The sequence below is a fragment of the Muscardinus avellanarius genome (genome assembly GCF_963383645.1).
Source record: "Muscardinus avellanarius genome assembly, chromosome: 8".
In the NCBI taxonomy this organism is placed as follows: domain Eukaryota; kingdom Metazoa; phylum Chordata; class Mammalia; order Rodentia; family Gliridae; genus Muscardinus; species Muscardinus avellanarius.
The window spans coordinates 5418034-5442523 of record NC_137794.1 but is presented as its reverse complement, the minus strand read 5'-3'; the positions used below and the strand labels follow the sequence as shown (position 1 = coordinate 5442523).

Here is a 24490-nt window from a genome sequence, read left to right as displayed (position 1 = left end):
CCTCCTCCTCCTCTTCCTTCTCCTCCTCTTCCTTTAATTTAAAAGTTAAAAATTACAAACTTAAAGGGCTGGGAGTGTACTTTGGATGTAGCACACCCATGGATTTAATCCCTGATACCCCCCAAAAAAAAAATCACTGTAAGAGTCAGAGGTTTTCTAACAAGATAGAACTTGCATATTTGAGCACAGGGAAGATGTCTTCCAGGAGTCGTCATTTAGGTGGTGAAAAGTTATTCAAAACAGACTCCAGTGATGACATGCCCCGGGTCTGCGCGGTACCCCAGTGGAAGAGCTGGCCACTGCAGTTAAGGGGCCTGTGTGAACTATCAGGTACTCCAGTCCTGGCTGCCCTGAGTCCAGGGTAGAGTCAGACTGCACACAGGCTGCGTGGAAATCTCAACTTTCAGGCACAATTCCGAGAGCTTCAATATCAGAGGCAAACACAGTAGGAGATATGGAAGCATCCTTAGAGAAATTCAGGCAGAGTTATGTCATCTAAAAGGAATCAAGACATTGGACAATGGCCAGATAGATGATTAGACAATACATGTGTTTAAACAATATATCTTGAAACAAAGGACTATTTGTCACTCAGTCCAATACCTCTTACTTGGAGAAAAGTGTTTTCTGTGCCTTTTGGCTTCTTTTACTGCCTTCCTTAAAAGCTTAGACATTTCTGCTATCTTTTAAGAAAGATGATTTAAAATGGGGAAAGATGTGGCTGCTTGGATTCAAGACACCCAAGTTCCCAGCCTGGCTGGCCATAGATTTTTTTAAACCCCACCCTTGTCTCCTGAAGACCAGACTTATCTTTCCTCGTACAATGATGGCAAGGTCACCTACCCAAATTATCTTACAAGATTATTTGACAGCGGGCGTGGTGGTGCACACTTGTAATCTCAGTACTTGGGAGGCTGAGACAGGAGGATCGCACAGGTTCGAAGCCAGCCTCGGCTACTTAGTGAGGCTCTCAGCAACTTAGTGAGACCCTGTTTCGAAATAAAATAGAAAATAGGGCTGGGGGTGTAGCCTGGAGGTAGAAGGCCCCTGTTGACTTTTTAATGTTTTTTCTTATTTCATAAATGTTGCTAAACCAGGCCTGTTTTGCTCTCATGCAGTGTGCCAGTCACGGAAGCAGCTAACTTTGCAAAAGAGAAGTGGTCTACTCACAAGGCCACCGTGGAGACAGGAGAACAGATCTTGAGCCTAATTCTCTGAGGACAGAGTTTTAGGTATTTATGAGATAAAAAAAAAAAGCAGATGTCCTGAAGTGTAGAGAGGAGTGATCTTTGGCCCTAGGAAGGGGCAGGTGGGTGGTATGATTGGCCTTTCCATGATTAACTGAGAAAAAGCAGAGGAGGGATTGGTATTGACTGGTGAACTCAACCAGACCACTTTGGCATGGTTGTTTGGCATTTTTCTGCCCTTAATTTGAGACTGCTCACAGGGAGCCGGTGCCTGTGACTAGTGCAGACCCTCTGCGCCCTGGTGTTGACCCTTGACTTTGACCCTTTGCCCTTTGTGCCTTAGTGTTGACCCTTGACTTTGACCCTTTGCCCTTTGTGCCTTAGTGTTGACCCTTGACTTTGACCCTTTGCCCTTTGTGCCTTAGTGTTGACCCTTGACTTTGACCCTTTGCCCTTTGTGCCTTAGTGTTGACCCTTGATTTTGACCCTTTGCACCTTAATGTTGGGAAGCTTCATGAAGAGTGTGGGGTCTGGTGTCTGCTGAGGAAATCACCAACTAACTGCCATGTCAAGAAGAGGCAGATCTATTCACTTTGGGATTTGATGGGACAGAAAAAAGTTACAATTGATGATGAGGTGGTAAAAGAGTAAGGTATAAAAGAATTAAGTTCAGTGTGATTGCACTAACTCCAATGCAATGTTTGTGTTTTTTTTAAACATAAAATCAATTAAGTCAAATAGCATCTAGGAGAGGTTTCTCTCATCTGAGCCAATGAACAAGACCAAGTGTGAACGATCTTGAGATGCAAAACATACTTCAAAGGTGTCTTAGAATAACGTTTATCTTTGGGATGCAGGGTTGCATTGAAAAATTATACAAAGTGCCTTTAACTAAAGAATTACAGCTACAGGGCAAAACAGAAATTATTTTTTTGTAAGTGATTTGCCACAAATTCAGTATATACTCATTGAAGCTGTTATTACTTGTTTATGCTGAAAGTTTTCTCGAGTAAACACTTGTGGACAGATTTTTTTTCAAAGATGCACCAAAATGGTAACAGTTATATAATATGGTTGCATAGGAAAGAGTGGAAATGTGATCACAATGTCGACCCCATAGGGACACACGGGACAGCAGGAGCCAGGCCTTCAGTTCTTCAAGAGTAACGTGCTTTATCCTCGTCCACGACCTCACATGTTGCTCCCGCTTCTTTTCTTCAGTCTTCATATGACCACATCTGAGCATCTTGCAAGTCTGCTTTTAAATGTCCCTCCCCATGGACCTCCTGGCAAAGGAGCTTTGCTCCCCTCCTTGGCTGTGATTCTTTCCCTCAGATTCCCGTAATTTGATGTTTTTACAATTGATACTTAAACACATATTGCTTGCTTATGTGTTCATCCCGTCTCCAACAATGGATGGTAGGACCCACCAGGCATGGGCTGTCCACCTCACTATGCACAGAAATGTTTTATTCTATTTCTCTGAGATCCTAAATTGGAGAGAGATGTATCTATAAGGAAATATATAAAAATAAAAAGAAATAGTCTTAAATACAAAGATATTCTTAGAATCCTAAGGATAGGCTTTTACATTGCTGTCCCTACCTCCAGGATAGGTTATATTTGAAAGAATAGTAACAATTTGGTCTAAACTTTGTCCATTTCCAAGAATATAGTCGCAGTTCTTGCAATAAAATTTTATGCATTTTATTTATTTATTTTTTGTGGTACTGGGACATTCTGCCTCTGTGCTTCATCTTCAGCCCTATTTTTTATTCTTTATTTTGAAACAGGGTCTCACTGAGTTGCAGAGGGCCTCACTAAGTAGCTGAGGCTGTCCACGAACCACCGTCCTCCTGTCTCAGCCTCCCGAATGCTGGGATTACAAGCGTGCGCCACCAAGCCTGGCCTGCATTTTTTTTTAATGATCCAGTAACTAATCTTTAGCATTCATTTTCAGAGTGATCCTTACTATTTCTACTTCCCTGCTTTACTTTTTTTTATTCACTTAAGCACATTGGTGATAATATTAACTAGTGCTCACTAGAAGCTAATTATGTCATTAAAAGCAAAGACGGGAGTTCAGTAGACCTGGATTCAAACCCCTGTTCTGGAGACATCTGGCTTACTGATTAATCTGTCTGGATCAGCTGCCTCATCAGCAGAATGGAGTAATAATAGTATTTCATTCTTAGGGTAGAGTAAGGGATTAAATGAGATGCTGCCTGTGAAATACTTTGCTCAGTGCCGTTTTATATAAATTTGAGGACAAATAGCCCTTTTGCTCTATGTGTCAAGGTTAGTCCTTGTGTAGGGTGCATTCTGGATACTGATGAATAATATTACTTTGACTTTACACCAATTTCAGGGAAGGTACTTTCATCCTTATTTTATGGATGAAGAAACTGAGACTCAAGAGGGTGGATGACCAGATCACAGGGCTAGAAAGTCTTGAATTCAAAGTTTCTACAGCTTGGTCTAGGACTCTTCTCATTACGCTGTAAGCCATTTTCTCTGTTAAAGAAAAATCAACTTGTGGAGACAGTTTGACACTATTTTATGATTTTTAGTATATTACTCTATAATCAACTCTATGGATAGAACCTTTTCTTTGGCAATTTCTTAACACGTTTTCCCTTTTGTTTGGTATCTCAGCTGAAGAGCTCCAAGGACAGTGTAGTATTTTTATGAGAAGCTGGAGTTTTTAAAAAAGACTCATCGGCGTTCAATCTCCTTTTTAAAAGCACATCTCTGTGTTGTTGACTCACGCCTACCTTAAATAGCTCTGCGGTCGTTTTTCTAATCATATAGACCACCTCATACTCGTAGTAGTCCCGTTTATTCTCTGTAGGTTCTAACTGATAGAGATCTAAATCTCCATTTGCAAACATCAGAAAACCCGACCCGGTATGGGTCTGAGACCGAAAAAAAAAAAAAAAAAAAAGCTTGAACTGGTCACTGTGACAGAAAATTCTAGAAATGTCAAGTCTGAGGCACTGAGTCCCTCAAACAATACATCAGAGCTTGGGCGTCCTCTCTCCACTCCCTGCTGTCTCCCCTCTCTCAGGCTCTGTCTCATGGCGGCAGGATGGAGCAAGGGTGCTACAGTTACCTTCCAGCTCCTCCATTAGCCCACAAGGGAGACTGGTCTCTACCACATTTCCGATGCCAGTTCTAGAATTTGCCATCATGAGCCACCTGACCCTCCTGAAGCTCCACTTGAATGCAGGGGAAATGACATAGATCTTCAGGGAAGATTCGGAGACGTCTTAGTTTACCTGGATTTCAGGGCTTCCATCCGTTTGCTCATGGGCATTTGCCTACTACCCACAGAACCTCACACATCCCAGTCCTGCCAGTACAGGCACTGGCTTCCCTGTCTCTTTTCCCAGTGCCCCCGTCTCGCCTCTTCACCCACCCCCACTTTGCCCTCCCTACCACCCTGCTTTTGTTATTGTTGGTATTGATGGCCACCTCTGGTTAATTGGCATGATGGGCCAGTTGAGCAAAAGAAAATTAGATGTTAGATTAGGTGATACTAGCCAACAGTTGTGTGGTGTATTTTTTTTTAATTGTTACATATATTTGTCTTGGACCCCTTCCAAGATTTTGTTGTACGCATTTGTGCAATAGTTGGATTTTTAAGTGATCTTGCCAGAGCTAAAGTGGGAGCCTGGCCACTGAGTGAGGACGATTGCCAGAGCAAGAAGTCTTGCCAAAAACGCAGTGATGCAGCAGAGCACGACCTCAGGGCACTTTTCTCCTGCCTTTTGACTCAGTGATTTCCTTTATCTAGGGCCGGGTATTTTTATAATTTTGGGATGCCATCACTTGGTTCTGGCTTTTCATTTTTCAGTTCATCTTTGGGTGCCCCTTATCTTAAGCAGAATCCTCAAACCGGTCTCCTCCTCCTCCTCTTCCTCCTCCTATTCTTCTTCTTCTTCTTCTTCTTCTTCTTCTTCTTCTTCTTCTTCTTCTTCTTCTTCTTCTTCTTCTTCTTCTTCTTCCTCTCCCTCTCCCTCTCCCTCCCCTTCCCCTTCCCCTTTCCCTTCCTCCTCTTCCTCCTCCTCGTCCTCCTCTTCTTCCTCCTCCTCCTCCTCCTCCTCCTCCTCCTCCTCTTCTTCTTCTTCTTCTTCTTCTTCTTCTTCTTCTTCTTCTTCTTCTTCTTCTTCTTTTCTCCTCCTCCTCCTCCTCCTCCTCCTCCTCTTCTTCTTCTTCTTCTTCTTCTTCTTCTTCTTCTTCTTCTTCTTCTTCTTCTTCTTTCCTCCTCCTCCTCCCTCTCCTTCTCCCTCTCCCTCCCCCTCCCCCTCTCCCTTTTTCTTCTTCTTCTTCTTCTTCTTCTTCTTCTTCTTCTTCCTCTTCCTCTTCCTCTTCCTCTTCCTCTTCTTCTTCCTCTTCCTCTCTTCTCTTCTCTTCTCTATCATCATCATCGTCATCGTCATCTTCTTTTCTTTTTCTTTGTTTTTTAGGGTTAATTTTTTTCTCCCTCTGTTTTTAATTGGTGCACTGTAATCATGCATCTTGACAGCGTTCAGGGCGATGGAGGCGCACATGCACACAGCACTCGGTGAACCTCCCCCGGTTTCCACCCCGCTCCCTCTCCCTCCCCACCTCCCCGCACTCAGCACAGTGATGGACTTTGATGAGTTCGCATGTGTGCGTCATGTCCATTGAGCTGTTTCCCTCTCCAAGGCCTCCTCCCCTTCCCACCTGCCTCAGTTAGGTCCCCTCCTTCACTCCACTAAGATTTCTCCTCCTTTATCTGGAGTCCTTCTGTACCCTAATTTCTCCCTAGCTTCCACATATGAGGGAGAGCATCCAAACTTTTACTTTTATGTGATTGACTAATCTCACTAAGCATAATGTCCTCCAGTTCAATCTATTTCCTTGCAAATGACATAATTTTGTTCTTCTTTATGGCTGAGTAGAATTCCATTGTGTATGTATTTCATAATTTTGTAATCCATTCATCTGTTGATGGACATCTTGGCTGGTTCCATAGTTTGACAACTATGACTTGTACAGCTATAAACATATCCAAGGTTAATCATTCACAGCCTCCAACCCAATAAGCCATTTCTAAATATCTAGTAGCATTCAGACCTCCTTCATCTGTGTCCTACTCCACATATACAGGAAAACAGAGTGGTTAATAGGATGGGCTTTAGCATGGAGATAGCTGGATCAGAGTATCAGCTCTGTTGTTTATGATTATCCTTGGACAAGTTCCTGAGCCTCTCAAAGACCCTGCTTTCTTATTTGTGAAACAGGACTAATTGCGCTAATAAAATTCATTAAGGAAATGAAGGGCACTAAGGAGGGATTTGAAGCTCCCAGCATATGGTGGACTCTTAGGAAATGTTAATTATTATTATTTTTATCATCATCATCATCATCATCATCATCATTACATAACCATTTCCTATGTTTTAGTTCAAATTAGAAACTATAAAAACTGCACACTGTAATGCCCATTTCAGTAATGTAAGGGCAGAACTCCTGATAGAGGAGTTGGCCATGAATAAAAGAGATGCCAGTCACTCAGACATTAACTAGTTCCATTAACAACAATCATGGACACTATACTGAGCATATTTACAAGCATACACTGCATAGAAACACAAAACAGGAATGCTGTCCTCAAGGAGATTCCATTCTTGCAAGGAAGATACAACCCCCAACCCAAGAAGGATCAGTGCAGGAGCTAAGAAGGTGACAGACACACTGCGTGTTCTCAGAGGGTTCTAGAGAAAGCAAATCCAGCGTCCGGCACATGGGAAACACCCCAAGACACCAGCTGAAGGGATGAGTAATCTGTGAATCAGTGGAAGATTGATGGCTGTTGACAAGAACTCTTGGTTTCAAGCCAGTCCACCCCAGGGCCTCTCCCTTTGCTAAGCAGCAGTAGGCTTAGCACACAGTCGTAGAGACAAAGATTACTGTTGACTGGGGAACACCCAAGGGCATGTTAGTTTATAAAGGAACAGATAGCACTGGCAACCAACCTCAGTTTCCTTAAAGGTAAGGGTGAGATCATCCAACATCCAATTTAATTCTCATTAAAAAAATGCCCGCAGAATGAGTGGGTACAAGTAACGACCATCAGCTGTGTAAAAGGCGGGGCTTATAACTTCTGATATGCTTGTACTCTGTTACTGGACAGGGTGAGAATTTCTAGAACCACCTCCCCATACGGATCATCTTTGTCTCGCAATATACAACTTTACATCACACACACACACACACACACACACACACACACACACACTCAGTCTACATATGCTTAGTGTGTTTTTTTTTTATTTTCTGTTTGATCAACTATAATTAGGAGCCTTAGATCTCATAAACTAGAGATCTGTTTTACATTTCTGAAGTTAGTGGTAAGATGAGAACTGATACTGGACATTTGAAGCAAAGAACGTCTAAGAAGGGATATGGAAGTAGAAACGGGTAGCTTTACATTTTTTGAAATTACTTAAGGATTGTAATCATTTTTAAAATTCCCACACAGAAAATTCACTCTATGTTTTAATACATGCAAAGATGTGCATAACCATCACCATTAACAGGACACTGAGTAATAGTTTAAGTATCAAAAATTTTCCTTCCTTCTGCCCCCTTTGCAAATAAATCATCTCTCTAAGCCCTGGCAGCCATTGATAGTCTCTCTCTAAAATTTTCTCTTTTCTAGAATACCAAATGAAACCCTACAATGATGATAGAACCCAGGGGCATTCTACCTCCAAGCTACACCCCCCAGCCGTATTTTTTTATTCTTTATTTTGAAACAGGGTCTCATTGAATTGCAGAGGGCCTCACTAAGAAGCTGAGGCTGGCCGCGAACCTGTGAACCTCCCGTCTCAGCCTCCCGAATGCTGGGATTGCAAGCGTGCCCACCACGCCCGGCTGATTCCACTCTTGTCCTTTTATGTCTGCATAGTTTGCAGTTGAAAGCACATCTTTCATTCCTGTTACTGATGACATATCTTCTCTCTTTTGGTAAAGTCTAGCTAGATAGTTATCGACGTTACTGATCTTTTATAAAACCTAGCCCCTGTCTGCATGGCTTTCCCCCCCCCATTGTTTTATCATTTTTTAGAATTTCATTGATTTCTCTTCTTATATTTATTATTAGGTTTCTTTTGCTTGTTTTGGGTACAATTGGATTTTTTTTTTGTTAGCTTCTTGAGGTAGAATCTTAGGCTACGATTTGAGACCTTTTTTAAATAAAAATAAATATTTCATGTATGAATTTTCCTCTAGGTACTATGTTAGCTGAATCTTACAAAATTTAATATGTTGTGTGTTCATTTGCGTTCAGTTAAGAATATTTCCAAATTATCCTTGTGACTTCCTTGTTGGTCAATGAATTGCTTAATGTGTGGCTTAACTTCCAAATATTTAGAGTTTTTTCTGGATCACTTTCTGTTATTGATATACTTGTTTCCATTTTGTTGAAAAAAAAACATACTTAACGCGATTTCTTCTTAAATTTTAAAAAGTTTATTTCGTGACCTGGGACGTGGTCTATTTTGGTGAAATTTCTGCTTGTACCTTAAAATTGTGTAAGTGCTGGTGTTGACTGAGTAGGATATTCCATAAATGTTAATTATGTAAAGTTGGCTGGTAGTATTGTTTAGGTCCTCTATGTTAATGAATTTTTTTTCAGCTTGTGCTGTTGCCTGCCAAGAGGGGCAACTTGAAGGACCTATAATCCTTTTTCTCTTCAGTTTCATTAGCTTTGGCTTCATCTGCAATGAAGCTTTGTTATGGGTGTATACATGGTTAAGGATGTTGTATAGTGAGCTTTGTAACAGCATACAGTTACGTCCTGGGTTGTTGTCCCTGCTGTAGTTTACTCTAAACCAGCAATCTCCAGTCTTTAACTGATGTGCGTACATAATTGATATTAAATGTGAGTATTGATGGGATTGAATTTAAGTGTACAATTTTACACTTTTTAAGGTTAAGACAATTTTAAGCTTTCAGTTTATTCCCTTGTTCTTCCTTTCCTGACTTTTAGGTTATTTGCATATTTCTTACCATTCCAGTTTAGCTTATGTATTAGCTTTTTTGCCACCTGTCTCTGTGTAACTCATACAGTGGTTTCTTCAGTGGTTATAATGGGAATACCTGACTTATTTTTCCACATGTAGTTGCTAGATCACCATTTCAAGTGAAGTATAAGAACCCTCCGACTGTGCACATTACTTGAGTGTTTGGCCTTTATGTATGTTGCAGGTGTTATATTACTGAATTCTAAATATTTTTTAAAAACCCATCAGATAAGTCATAATTTTTGTTTTCAATAGTCGCAGGATGATATGGCTATTACATAGATTCACGCATCATTTTTCATTGCTTAGATCATAACCAAAAAACTGATCTAAAATTCCTTTAGTGTAGTTTTTTATTTTACTGAAAAAAAAACCTTCAAAGGCATTTTATGTCTCTAGTTTTATTGGATTCTACTGCACTGCTGTTAAAGATGCTGTCCACGAGCCAGGGAAGGGAAATGATGCGTCTGAGCCCCACGGAGTGCGGGCACCGGCCTCCCACTGCCACCGTGGTTTTTCCCTGGAGTATGTAGTCCTTGGCCCAGAATGCTCCACTGTGAAGGTGGCTATTTATCTAAAGGCTTTGGTGATGTAAGCCTGAAACCATGGAGGAGAGCAATTCCAATTACCCCTCACCTTTACTAAGCTCTAGTGTGCTCAGAGGTCTGCAAGTGGGCTTGTGATGCTATCCTCAGTGAGGGGACCTTTTTACTTTCTATTTTATATCACCATCACCATCATCACCATCATCATCATCACCATCATCATCATCATCATCATTATTTTGGTACTGGGGATTGAACCCAGGGTCATTCTACCTGAAAGCTACACCTGCAGCCCTTTTTATTTATTTTTAAATTTTGAAACGGGATTTTGCTAAACTGCTGAGGGCCTTGCCAAGGGGCTTTGGCTGACCTCTGTCTTGCGATCCTCCTGTCTCAGCCTACCAAGTGTCGAGCTTACAGGCGTGTGCCACCATAAAAATATTTATTTTTTTTTCTTTCAATTTTTTCCAGGGCTGGGGATCCACCCTGGGTCCTTGTGTATAGTAGGCCCGCACTCAGTCACTGCACAATATCCCCAGTCCTGCGAGGAAACATTTGTATTTGGAATCTTCAGGGGGAAGAAAATCCTGCCATCAGTGGTGTTCTAGATGGACGCTTTGCCCTTTTCTCTGCTTGCCAGATGCCTGACCACTCAGGAAGTTTCAGGCAAAGTGTCTTTGGCTCCATGAAGTCTCCCCTTCTCTACACATTCCAGCCATGGTAAATAATCTGTCTCCACACCAACCCACGTAACTCCTTTGTGTTAGCCAGCTTCCCATCGCTGTGACAAAATGATCTGAGATAAATAAATTGAAAAAGAGGATGCCGGACGTGGTGGCGCACGCTTGTAATCCCCGTGCTTGGGAGGCGGAGACAGGAGGATCACGCAGGTTCGAAGCCAGCTGTGCTTTGGCTCACAGCTTTGGAGGTTTCAGCCCATGACTATTTGGTTGTGTTCCTTTGGGCCTGCAGAAGCATAGATCATCACAGTGGCAATTAGGGTGGAGGAGGCCAGTTTACCTCGGGGCCCATGAAAAGAGAAAGAAGCCCCTGGAGGACACATCTCCAATGACCTACCTGTCTCCCACGAGGCCCCACCTCCGAAAGGTTCAGCCATCTGCCAGTAGTGCCAGGAGCTGGGTCCCGAGCCTTTAACTCATGGGCTTTGGGGGATGTTTCAGGTCCGAATGACAGCGCCCTCCATCTGAGTGGGTCACGTGGCAGCCTCAGTTTTCCTTTCGTGTCACTATTACCCTGAAATGGGTTTTCACGCACACTCAGAATCGGCCGGCGTCTCTGCTTCCCCGAAGCGACCATGCAGGGTAGTAAAGGAAGTTCAAGAGAAGCCGCTGACAGGAGCTGAGCGCACAGGCTCAGCCTGCCTGTGTTTTCATCCTGACTTTGACAGTCCCTAGCTGGATGGCGGGGAGCAAGCGACTCAGTTTCCCCACCAGTCAAATCAGTCCAATGACACTGTTTGTAAAACAAAACAAATGCTTTTTATTCTGCTCATTTATGAAGCATCACTGCCAGCCTCACTTGCGAGCACAGCCTAGTAAAGGGCAGTAGGCTGGGGTGTGGAGATGTATGGGGAGGTACCATTTTTGTTTCTGTGTATGATACTGAGGATTGAACCCAAGGGCATTCCACCCCTGAGCTATATCCTCGGACCTTTTTATTTTGAAACATAGACTCACAAAGTTTCTGAGGCTGGCCTCAAACCTGTGATTTTCCTGCCTCAGCCTCCTAAGTGCTAGGATTACAGGTGTGTGCCACCATGCCTGACTTGAATATATCACCTGGAGTCTCCCTATAATGTATAGTTACATGGTATCAATAAAACTCTAAAGAGAGAGAGAGAGACACAGAGACAGACAGACAGACAGACAGACAGACAGACAGACAGACAGACAGACAGATAGATGTATGATGTGCTTAGCACATTTGCCTGGCACATGATAAGCATTATTACATATTTATTGATTAAGAAATTAATGTTTTTCTCATAAAGCTATGAAACAAAATATAGAACACAAACAGGATTAATGAAGGAGAAGGCAAAGAAAATAGAGGTTGGCCAGATTCTGGACACTAAAGACTTAGCAACTATTTTGGAAAGGAACAAGGGATGGGCATGCATATTGGTTGCATTAATCGAGAACACCTTAGGGCAGTGTTTGTGAAGAATGCACTCAAACTCTGATTCAGCAATCTCACCCCTAAACACACTTCCACAAGGAAAGCCTCCATGGATCCAGCCAAGGACACTTGACCCGTGGCATTGATCAACTGGAAACTGCAAATACTCATCAGCAGACGAATGGGTAATACGGCGCGCGGTGTAGGCAAGTAATGTTCGTCCACACAGAATGGGTGAATCTCACCAAGGTCAGGACGAGGAAAATAAGCCAGCACCAAGATGAGAGTCTAGGCACAAGGACCCGGTGTTGCTTCAGGTCAGGATAATGGCTGTGGTCTCGCTGGAGAGGGTGAAGGGGGAGGAGAAGTAGAGCGGAGAGAGCGGGAGGAACTGATGTCTTGTTCCTTCATCTGGAGCTAGTCACACAGGTGAGGTCAGAGTGGGAAAAGTTACCGAAGCGCACGCCTACGGCTGTGTACATCTTTTCAGCTTGTACGTTGTACTTAAATAAAGAACAAAGAGACAAGAATAGAAATGGAATAAGGATAGAAAAGAGCGAGGGATAGAAAGAAAAATAGAGGAAGGGAGGGAGGGAGGAAGGGAGGGAGGGAGGAAGAAAGGAAGGAAGGAAGGGAGGGAGGAAGGGAGGGAGGAAGGGAGGAAGGAAGGGAGGAAGGGAGGGAGGAAGAAAGGGAGGGAGGAAGGAAGGAAGGGAGGGAGAAAGGAAGGGAGGAAGGGAGGAAGGAAGGGAGGGAGGGAGGAAGGAAGGGAGGGAGGGAGGCAGGCAGGCATGCAAGGGCCCAAAGACACAGATCCCAGGCGCCAGCTGCTGGATCTGGTTGGCTGCCCCCCACCAGCATCTATCTGCTCAGCAGAAGGATAGTGATTGCTCAGTGCTGGGGTCCTTGCTGCCCTTCTTGATTCCCCATTTTTTCCTCCCTGCCCCGGGAATCTCTAGTAAGACAGGCAGAGCCTTCCAAGTACTAGAATAACTTAGAGGAGCTGAGCTTCCTTAGACAGGAACCCAGATCCCTCTTCCTGTCTCCTCTCTCCCTCCTCTCCCCAGCCCTCTCTCGGTCCTGAGACAGCCTGGTGGCCTTGGTGGCCATGCCCGGGCTCCTGCGGGGTCTGGGGTCGCGGGTCCCAGGGTCTCGGATGCCGGGGTCCTGAGTCCTAGTGTCGCGCGTGGCGGGGTCTCGGCTCCGAGTGGCAGGTCGCGGGTTATGGGTGTCAGGGTAGTGGGTCCCAGGGTCGCTGGTAGCAGAGTCGCGAGTCCCGGGGCACGAGTTCTGGTGTCCTGGGTCTCGGGTCCCAGATACGCGGGGTCGCAGGTCGCGGGTGCCGGGTCGGGGCTTACGGGTGACAGGGTCGCGAGTGGCGGGGTCGCGGGTCTCGGGTTGGGGGTCCCGGGTGGCAGGGTCGCGAGTGGCGAGGTCGCGGGTCCCGGGTGGCAGGGTCGCGATCCCGGGGTAGCGAGGCGAGGGTGACAGGTGGCGGGGTCGCGGTCCGGGGTCGCGGGCGGTGCGGCCGCGGAGCTCGGGGTGTCCCCCTCGCGGTCCCGCCCGGCTGACCCCGCCCCGCGGCCGCGGCTATTTTGGGCGTGCTGGCGGCGGCGGGATCGCTGACAGTCGCGGATCCAGTGACACCTCGGGCAGCGAGCGGCACTTGTTGCTCGGGACCTGCGGTCATCCCGAGCGAGCCCTCTCTCCCCGGCCCCTGCCCCGCGGCCGGACCGTCCTCCCCCCATAGGACCACCTGGGACACCGACCTCGCAGACGCCGCGGCTGCCGGGCGTTGGGGAAATAGATGATTGAACATCAGAATTATTAAATACCGCCCCAAAGAGCCGGAGGCCGGCGGGCCGGAGCCCGAGGCCAGCCCAGCTCCCCGCGCTGCAGAGGTGGCGCCCCTCCGGCCCGGGACGGGGGCCCCGGGCGCCGGCGGCATGATGGACGCGGCCACCGCCAACGGGGACGACAGGGCCCCCGAGATCGAGCTCTTCGTGAAGGTGGGTGGCGCCGCCAGCCGGCCCCCGGCGGCGATGGGGAGCCCGGCGCTGCCCGGTGGTCCTGATGCAGGCCGAGGCGCCGGGGGCCAGGAGGTCCCAGGCGGCAGGTGGCTGTCTCCTGGGAGACTTAGCTGGCTCCTAAGGACGTCTGCAGGTGTAGGGACGTGGCTGGACCCGTGACCCCTTCACTGGAGGGAGGAGGACCGAGGGGAGACCCGAGGAAACGTGACTGATAGGATTATCTGCGACTGTGGAGCAGAAAGTGAGGCCCCTCAGCCTCACGCCCCGCGTTACCATGCGGTTGCAATTGGGCTTTGAGCGCTGCTGGGCAGCTCCGGAGGAATCGGAGGAATCGCTGAGCGTTTGGTGAAAGGGAAAACCTCCGGGTGAGCCAGACGCAGGCTGGGGGAAAGGCTGGGAGATGTAAAATGAAGTGAAACCGCCCTGCTGTTTGGCAGAGGCAGCCTAATGTCAAAGCGCTGTGTCCTGAACAACCTGTGGGCAGGAGGAGGGAGACCAGGCAGCCCTTCCAGTCCCTGGTGTAATGAGAAAGAAACATTTGATCAGTCCTTGGGGCTGGGAAATCTGAGGCGCAGGAGAGAGAGAGAGAGAGAGAGAGAGAGAGAGAGAGAGAGAGAGAGAGAGAGAGAGAGAGAGAGCTCCTGGATTGGGGGAAGGGGAGCCGCCAGCCTGCCAAAGGGCAGAGGGAAACCTTTTTCAGAAAAGACTAAATGTAAGTTTTCTCTAGAAATATTCAGATAGCTGAGAAGCACAGAGTCCTTACTGGGGTCTGGCCGATACTGGGATCTAGGAGAGTGCTCTTAGCTGAACTTGAAAAGTGTATATATGAGCCGGGCGCTGTGGTGCACGCTTGTGATCCCAGCATTGGGGAGGCTGAGACAGGAGGAGCATGGTTCGCGGACAGCCTCCGTTACTTAGTGAGGCCCTCCGCAACTCCGTGAGACCCTGTTTCTAAAGAAAGAATAAAGAATAGCGCTGGGGTTGTGGCTCGGAGGTAGAATGCCCCTGGGTTCCATCCCATTACCACAAAAAAGTATATGTGTGTGTGTGTGTGTGTGTGTGTGTGTGTGTGTGTGTGTATTCCCTGGAGTGGAAATGGTATTTTGCCCAACCAATCTTTCTTTTCAGGCCTCTTAGATTTTTAGAGACCATTTAAGGTCCACCTAATCCTTGATAACAATCTTTTGACCTCCGGTACCTTTGTACTCTTAAAAAATAGAAAATCAGTTGCAAAGTGATCCGTCTCCGTTGTCCCAGGCTATCGCAAAGTGTTGCTCAATGTCCCAGCTGGGTTTTAGACTCTTTATGCTTTTTTGTTTTCCTAAAAAAATCACAGCCTGTTTTCTCCTAGGGTGGTCTTGTTTTATTTTCTAGACAACCCCCAGGCTTCCCAGAAACAGGATTTCCAGTTCTTCTTCAAGACCCTGGTAATCAAAGAGGTCACATCCCCTGCTGGGCTGAGCAGTGCAGGGCCATGGGGTGCCCTGAGCCCCAGAGTCCAGGCACGCAGCCCAGAGGGTGAATAGGCAGGGCTTTCACAAAGCCATGAGTCTAGCTGCTCTCCTTAAGAAAGCTATTCTAGGACTTACTCAGATTCCCTGGGAGCCCGAGCTTCGAGGTGTCCAGTTCCTGAGAGATATTTGAAACACAAATTGGTTCTTTAGAGCCCAAGGAGCCCTTTGCCCCGCTAGCTAGCTGCTAGGTGTGGAGACCAATTCTACCTGCACCTTTGGAATTTCACCCAGGCAGCCTTGGAGAATGTATTTATTTATAGGAAAGGATCGCTGCATAGGTCCCGGCGGCCCCCAAAGAATCCTGAAATACCTGGCTTGTTACTTGTTTTTTCCTAAAGGAGAGCAGTCCGCAAGAGATGAGCAGGCCTTCGTGGCCAACTCAAGAACCAGACTGATGGCAGGCACCCAAAAATGAGCTAGAAAGCTGTTTGGGTTCCCTCCCTCTCTCCCTCATTTTTTATTTATTTATTTTTATTTTATTTTCTGCGTCTGGCTAGCGTTACCATGTACAGCGACAACTAGAACTGAAAATGCTATGGGATAAAGACGCTGTCCAGGGCTAGAGCCGTGTCGTTTTAGAGAAGCCAGGTCCTGATGTGCTTTTCCAAAGTCTGAAGTTTCTCAAAGCTTTATGATTCCCAAGAAAGAAAAAGCATTCTTGCGAATGGTGTCAGGTAACTGGGATGCTTTCCAAGGGGCAGGGTGCGTGGGTTTCCACAAAGACTCCGGACAGAGCACACCCCACCCAGTGATGTGATATTGGTCATTCCCAACACCCCCTCCAAAGGGCGCCCAGCCGGGTCCAGGGTTCTAGACTGTGGTCGCCTTCGGGCTTCAAGGACCTGTGGCCCTCTGCCCAATTAGTTGATAGCCACCATCTCAGTGTTACTAGCAGCAGCAATTTAGAACTCGTGAAGCACGTTTGGTCCTCAAATTCCTTGTTCATGAATATCTATTTATTCACTCGTGTGAAAAATAAAACAAGCAAAAAATGAACCTGACTCGCAGGGACCTCGGGACACCTGCTGCCATCACGGCATCTGGCCAGCCAGGGTTTGCTCTCTTCGGAACCACTCAGGAAATGCGCATGACCAGTAGTCCTGTTTTATGGTGGAACAACACACGTGCCCAGAGAGGGTGTGTGAAACGCCCGGGGACAAACAGCAAGCAGCGCTCAGGTTCACTCCTCAAACCTAACGGGTCAGACTCTAAATTCTCCATCTTTTCCAAACATCCAAACGTCAGTCAGTAGGCTTTCACACCTTTTTTTTTTTTTTTGGTGGTACTGGGGTTCCTGGAAGCCCTTCTACCTCCGGGCCACACTCCCCAGACCTATTTTTTTTATGCTTTTTTATTTAGAAACAGGGTCTCTTAAGCCAGCACACGTGGCTGGCTTCAGACCTGCGCGATCCTCCTGTCTCCGCCTCCCAAGCGCAGGGATTACAAGCGTGCGCCACCACGCCCGGCTCGCACCTTTTTTTGACAAGCTGGGCTTTCACGCGTCACCCAGGATGACCCATTATTTATAACTTACTAATCTGTCCCAACGCATTCCTCAAATTCTGTCAAGGAGATTGCTAGGTGCTTAGTGCCTTTCTGTCCCAGTTTTTATCTTCTTTGTCTCTAATAAGAAAGACCAGATCCGATAAACTGTGATTCTAAAGCCCCATAATGCTTGAAGAAGGGACAGAAATTTGGGGACACAGGACCTGAGTTTGAGTCTTAGCTCTGTCGCTGATTTTCTAACTGGCTCCAAAAAGATCATTTAACTTGTATGGGCCTCAGTAGCCCCCTCTGCAACCAAGAGAGTGGGTATAAATAAGGTGAGCAGATAACTCCTCGTCCAAACCAAGGCCATTTTGAAAGGAGGTGCTGCCTTTAGCTAGTCAGGGAGGGTAGGTATTACCCAGGATTGGTTGGGGAAACCAGGATGTATGTGTGTGTGTGTGGGGGGGGAACCTGTCATCACATATTTACTGTGAGGATACCGTGGGGACATGAAAGTGCTTTGCAAATTGAAAATTGCTATAGACACATTGGCTTTAATCACGACATGAGTTCCGTGGCAGGTAGACCTTTTCTGGACCTTAGGACTCTCCGATTTGCCCTGGGAAAAAGGGCCTGGCTCCTTCCTCCCTTGCAGGGATATTCTGAGAATCAATGAGATCATACATAGCTTGGACTTTGGTCCTCAAGGGAGCGGCACAAGCTAGAGAACGTGCAATGGCCTTGGGCAAGTGCAAAGAAGACCAAGGAAGAGAAAGGCAAAGAGAAAGCACCTGGGGAGGCAAAGCAGGAGGTGCCCTATATACCAGGTCAGACAGCCCTCCCACTGCCATGTCCCCATCCACTCTCAGCCCCAGTCTACAGGCACTCGATAGGAAGCCACCGTGGCAGACAAACCACCTATAAATATCTTTTGGGGGTCAGAGACCTGGGTTTCAACCATGGCTACGTATTCAAATCATTTGGGGAGATTTCAAATCTCCTGATGCCAGGCTGCACCCCATGTCTCTTCGTGTGGGGCCAGAGATGGTATTTCCACCTCCACCCCTGTGTGGCTCCTGGTGGGGAGAGCCTTTGGGGCTTAAGCAGAGGTGCGTCCAGGCCCCAGTAAGTGGCCTCGCGGAGGCAGATTACTATCCCAAACGTCTAGTGGCCTCAGAGGATCCTGGCCAGGAGTGCTGTTGAGAGAGAGGCCACCCCAACCCATGTTCAGTTAACAAATGCTGACAGACTCGTGAGCCCTGTCCACAGAGCCCCAGAACAATCTCTTGCCAAATAATCATCAGATCAGTGCAAGAGAAATAAAACAGTCCTCCTGATTGTCTGATAGAAATAACTAGTTGTTTCCTTTACTGAGGGACCCCAAATTCCCTGACAGTGGTATCGAGCACCGGTCATGGGGACCCGTGGAGTGGTCATCTGACTTCCAGAACAGGCAGATGGAATCGTGTGGTGTGGCCTCCGTGTCCCCGAGCTGCTGTGGCTGCCTGGTCACCTAGGCTTGAGCTCATTCCTTTTTTAATGTTCCCTGCAACGCACTGAGCTCCGGTGTTTTTCTTTCCCACTGGAGGTTTCCGTCTGTGGGTAATGACCTGGCACACACATCGGCTTGCCTGCCATGTCAGCGAGCGTTTCCCTTCCAGCGGACACGGCCAAGGAGCGCTGGAGTCAAGAATCCAGTAGTTCTGGTCTCAGGCACCAGGTCGGGGGGGAGGGGAGCAGGTACAGAAGTCCGCCGGTCATGGTGTCCGCTCCTGTCTCCACGTTGACCTCTCTGGGTATTTGTGGACTCTCTCCAGCCAGCACAAGGACTCCATCACTCTAGACAATCGGACCCAAAGCTTGTCGCACTTGGTGCCCTTTGACCTGCGAGCTGCTGGGCCCATGCTCAGGGTACAGGCGTGTGGCTTTGGGTGTGAGGCTGTGGCTTCCCAGTTGTGTGGCTAGGCAAGGTTGCTTGACCTCTCTGGGCCACAGTTTCTTACCAGGGTGATCCTAATAACAGGAGCACACATTTTATGGGACTGGTTTGAGTACTGGGCGAGCTGTGTATAGATCTGGGGTATAAGAAAGGCCTCCTCTGGAAACCCCATGCCGTCCTATTTGGAAGCAAAGCCATTGGATTGGAGTCCCTTCCCTTGATGTGTCTAGGAAGTCAGAACTTAGTCCTACCTGCCCCTGTCTCATTGTTGGGGCCAGGATGCAATTTGGCCATCGCTGCTGAGTCCCTGGGGCCGGGATGCTGTTCTATCAGTTGGAGGCCACCAGAGGCCATGATCGGAAGTCATGTGGCTGGCGTGATTCCAGTCACAGGGATGCAGGGCTAATGCAGATCCCCAGCCTCTTCATTAGATTCTGGAAACGGATTCCCCCTGTCAATTGCTCCCACACCCAAGGAAGCTCCATGTAGCTGCTTCCCATAGACAGAGATGCTGTTTCAGGGCTTCGCTCCCTTTTCTGGGAGTGGGCTCTGGGATGCCTCCCCAGGCTCACCTGAAAAGTGATGATCACAGTTCCTCACCCTTCAATGAGGAACAAGACTCTGGAATCTAGGTTCTTTGGTCCTGGTTTTCTTTGCGGATCTTTCCATCCCTTCCCCAACAACTTCCTAGCTCTTCATAGCCATAGATGCTCTCAGAGAAAGCAGATGCACGCAGGAGCATCCCGAAGACATGGGCCCAGAGAAGGGTCCTGTACACCCAGGCAGTCAGAGGGCTCTGCTCTGATTACCAGGGACATTCATTTGCCAACACCTTGTCTGACAACCTGCGTGTATTTTCCTCCACGTATCTGAGCTCTGAGATGAGAAAGTCTTTAGGGATAAATGAGACAACGTTCTATCAGCACAGTAATAAATCCTTCCCTCTAGAACAAGTTGGGCCTCAAGCTCCGCTGGCCAGGGAAGATTCTTCTGAATGATAGTTTTTTGTATTGCTCATGGCAATAATGATACGAACAGGGGTTCTCTGCTTTGGGAACATAAAAATGTCAGCAACTGCAGGGCATGGTGGCCCATGTCCGGAATCCTAGTACTTGTAGGCTGAAACAGGAGGATCACAAGTTCAAGGTCGGTTCCAAAAACTTAGTGAGACCCTCTTTTGAAATAAGATAGTTGGGCATGGTGGCACATGGTTGTCATCCCAGCATTTGGGAGGCTGAGACAGTAGGATTCAAATTCATGGACACCCTCAGCTACTTAGTAAGGCCCTTTACAACTCAGTGAGACGCTTTTTCAAAATAAAGAATAAAATATAGGGCTGAGGGTGCAGCTCAGAGGTAGAATTCCCCTGAGTTCCAGTACTGCAAAATAAAATAAAATAAATTAATTAATAAAATAAAGTATTCCAAGTTGTAGGTTGGAGATAGTACGCTCCTGGGCTCAAGCCCAACAACACCAACACCAATACCACCAACAAAAAGTCAGCAATTTGCAAAGAGCGAAGGAAAATGAGGTCTCAGCAGTCCAGGAGGTAGACTAGAGGAATAAAGACAGAAAGAGACATCAGTGCCTAGCGAGTGTCGGGACACAAAATCAGGGGTGTGGATAAAAGGACCAGCACGGCCCAACGGAGGTCTCCAGGCCCAATTCGGGGGTGGGGGGTAAGACCTGAATTGGGCCTTGAAGGGTGGCCAGGCTTCACAGAGATGGCCAGGAGGAGGCAACCACGTGGTTTAGCAAAGATGGAGGGTTGAGGATGTTCAGGGCCCATGGGTACAGGAGTTTGGCTCCAGTGGATGGTAAATGCAGGGGAGCCATTAGAAATAAGCCAGAAAACAAAATTATAAAACCAAACAGAAGCAACAGGAGTTCTTAGATGGCACAAAGGTGGTTTCTGCTCCGGTAAGTCCGGGAGTCCATAGGAGTAGGAGACTGGTTTGGCCCATGTCTGGAAACCCGTGCCGCTGGTTTGTATGACGTAAAGGGAAGATAAATGAGCCCTGAGCAAGAAGCCGTGAATTCCAGGTCCTTCTTTGCCACACGCTGGTTGGGGACTTTCTTTAAGGCCACGTTTCCTCTCCTATAAAATGGGATCTACAATCACAAAATCACAGAACTCCCGATTTGGGAAAACCTTTAAAAGTCATCAGGTCTGATCCCGCCCCTCCGTGTCGATGAGATAAATTCACAATCTACGCATGGTGTACAGCTCACAGGAAGAGAATCCGGCTGATGCTGGCTTTTGCCATTGCTGTTGTGGCCGCGCACACCAGGCGTACAACAGGAACAAGTTAGAACGAGGAGAGCTTCTAGGCAGAAGCCGGGAGGAGGATGCGGTGGCGGTCCCATCAGAAGGCAAGGTGACGCCAAGTAGGGTCGGAGGTAGAAATGGCAGAATGTGCTATGGAGGAGTAAACAGCGGTGCCCATCTTGGAAGAGGGCGGCACAGTTAAAATGTCAAGCAGAAGCTCAAGAGTTTCCTGGTCAACTCACCTCTGAAGAGATGGGTTTCCACATCGGAATGGCGAGGCCATTGGTGCCTGGGACCATCACCGTCTAAAATGGTATGAATGGGTGACTGGGTGCAGATCAACTGGTCCAGTAATCAATGCAAGCCCAGGAGTCTAGAAGAGAAAGAGGGCTGGGAGGAAGGGAGCTGTGGGCCATGGAGGTGATGTGTTTCAGAACCCTGCCATTTGAAGTGGGAGGCGGTCACCGAGCACAGCTGTGCTCAGGAGTACTGGAAATCAGGACGCAGGGTCAGGGCTCTCGGGGGTGTGGACTTGCACTTCCACTTAGAGCTCCGGTTGAAGAAATAAGTTCCCCAGAGGAAAGAACGTGGGGAAAGAGTAAAGAAAGAAGGACTGTGTTTAACAAATGCCCTTTTGAGAGGGAAGAATGAGGCACCAGAGGAGACGCAAGAAAGACGAAACAAGGAGGTGTAGGAAGGAAATAAACGTAACACCCTAATTCAGGTGTGGTGGTGGCAAATGCCTATAATCCTAGGACTTGGGAGTCTGAGGCAGGAGGGTCCCACATTCAAGGCCGGCCTCAGAAACTTAGCCGTATCCTCAGCAACTTTTCAGAACCTTGTCTCAAAAAAAAAAAAAAAATACTAGCTGGGCATGGCGGCACGTGTGTGAAATCCCAGTACTCGGGAGGCTGAGACAGGAAGATCTGGGTTCTAGGCCAGCCTCAGTTACTCAGTGAGGCCCTCTGCAACTTAGTGAGACTTTGGTTCAAAATAAAGAATAAAAAATCGGGCTGGGGGTATAACTTGGAGGTAGAATGCCTTTGGGCTCAATCCCCAGTGCTGCAAAAATAAAAATTAAAAATTAAAAAATAAATAAATCCAAAGAGCGGAGGAGATAGCTCAGAGGCAGAATGCCCCTGGGTTTAATCAGCAATCACACAAAACCATGAAACCAAAGAATAAAAACAAAAGAACCTGGTAGGGAAGGGCACTGTGTAAATGTGACTTAGAGGTGAGAGGTGTCAGGACGTGCTCCCTCCCCAAGAGCTCAGAGTGCTCCCTGGCTGGGGTCAAAGGGTATGAGCGGTGTCAGAAAGGTGGATGGACAGGTTGGAAGGTTGGAAATAGAGTTAGGGAGTTTAGGAGGGACATAAAAACACCAACCAGGTTATCAGAGACCGCTGCTTTATTGGGACCCGACCAGGCACCCTCCAGCTAGTCGGCCAGCCGCGGGAGAAGGGACCAACCGGCACGCGTCTGGAGAGTTGCATAGTCCTGATTGGCCGACTGAGTCACGTGCGATGTTTTATAGGAATGCCGATTCTCTCGCGCCATCTGTAGTCTCGCGATCTCAAGTATGTCTCCAGGCATCTCGATTCTCCCGATATCTCCGCTCCCAGGGTCCCACCTCCTGTCCCCACTACGAGATCACGTGGAGGAGGGGAGGGACCTGACTTATCACAGTAAATTAGGATTCTGTCAAAATAGTATAAACAAGGTAGCTTATGAACAACAAATACATTTCCTAGTTCTGGAAGCTGGGAAGTCTAAAACCAGTGCACCAGGGGATGAGGTATGGGCTTACTTCCTGGTTATAAATGGCGCCCTTAAGCTGTGTCCTCACTTGGTGGGAGGGAAGAACTCTCATAAAGCACCATCTCCATCCTGGGTCCCACCGTATGACTCCATCTCCTCTCAAAGGCCCCATCTCCTAACACCGTCACCTTGGAGAAGAGGTTTCAGCAGAGGAATTTTGAAAAACTATGAACATTCAGACCCTATCAGGATTGTGAGGTATCTTCACGGCAAGCAGAGAAATTTGGACTTTTATATCTCATGTGGAAGATTGCATGTGTTCCTACCTGCTTGTTGAGCAATTGGTATTTTACAAGAGAGGGACGTAGCTAGTAATATAAACATGGTACCCCTGGGCTGCTGCGTTTCCGCGGGGTATTCTGAAGTGTGTGTGCATCTGGGGTCTTCCGGTGTGGCTCGGGCCACCCGCAGGCTGTGGTGCGTAGCAACTGGATGCTGTGGATGACCCTACGCTCTGTGTCAACCTCTGGGGACCTCGGAGGGATGTCTTTTTGCCTCTGTTCTATGGTAAGAGGAAAAGAAACAAGTGTCAGGTGGTAGAAATAGCAGGAAAGGAAGAAATACAGCAAACAGAGTGCAACTGGGAACCCATTACCTAGAATGGAGAGCAAGTAAAGAAGCCTTGTCCCCGTTACCGTCTCTTAAGAGTCCATGGTAGGAGGTTGCCATGGTAACAGATAGATGGTTTGAGATTTGGCCCAGGGCGCCTCTCCCCCTCCGCGAGCGCCTTTATTTCCTAGTGCTGTCAGTGAGCAGAGGTTCATTAGGGCCCGCAGGAGACAGGGAGGGGCCACCTGACCGGCCATTTATTCACATTTGTATTTGCTTGTGTGGCCTTAGCATAAAATCCAGCACCCACAGCGTCTTTGGGCTGTGCCTCAGAAGCTGTATGTCTGTGGTCCCTCGCCACAGGTGCCCCAGAGTTTCCTTGTGTGGCTGAAGAGCTGCAGGAGGGGCCTCCCACAGGATTTTAGGAGGAAGGGGGAGACCCAGGACTTCTCTTTATGAGGATAAGAGGGAGCTCTACCCAGAGGGATTGTTATGAAGTCCAATAAAGGCAGAGGGCCCAGAGGTGGGCGTGGCTCCTGCCCGGAAGTGGCCAAATCTCTTCCACCCACTTTCCATAGCCCAGAACTCCATCATGTGACTGTTCTTGCATGCATGAGGCTGGGAAGTGTTAGCTTGCTGTATTCCCAGAGGAAAGGAGAAGACACCCCTGGGTTCCTATGCGTAGGGTGTAGGCACGGAGTGTCTGTAAAAGCATGCTTTGGCCCCTGGCCAGTTAACCCTAGAGCTGGCCCTTCACTTACACACCTCTTTCAAGATTCAGGGTAGGTTTTCAAACTCTCTATGCAGGGATGAAGCCCTTGACTTGAAAGAAATCTTCCATTTACTCCAGTTGGCCCTCTCTTTATTAGCCTTATTTCCAAATATATAATATAAATATATAGACAATTTGCCAGGGCACTGTAAAGGTGGAAAGGAATGTTAGTTGACCCTGAAC

General features: G+C 47.5%; 1 protein-coding gene across 2 annotated transcripts in view; it reads left to right on the top strand.

Annotated features, from left to right (window-relative positions):
• CLIC5 (chloride intracellular channel 5) overlaps positions 1-24490 on the top strand; it is a gene marked incomplete at both ends in the record, with an annotated part of 127377 nt that overhangs the window by 31505 nt on the left and 71382 nt on the right. Inside the window, one exon of one of the 2 annotated variants that reach the window (XM_080700266.1) lies at positions 13875-13937. The exons of the other annotated variant lie outside the window; for it this stretch is intronic. Within the exon in view, the coding sequence (XP_080556392.1) occupies positions 13875-13937 (63 nt within the window). Of the gene's footprint in view, positions 1-13874; positions 13938-24490 lie in introns of those variants that run through there. 2 annotated transcript variants of the gene reach the window in all.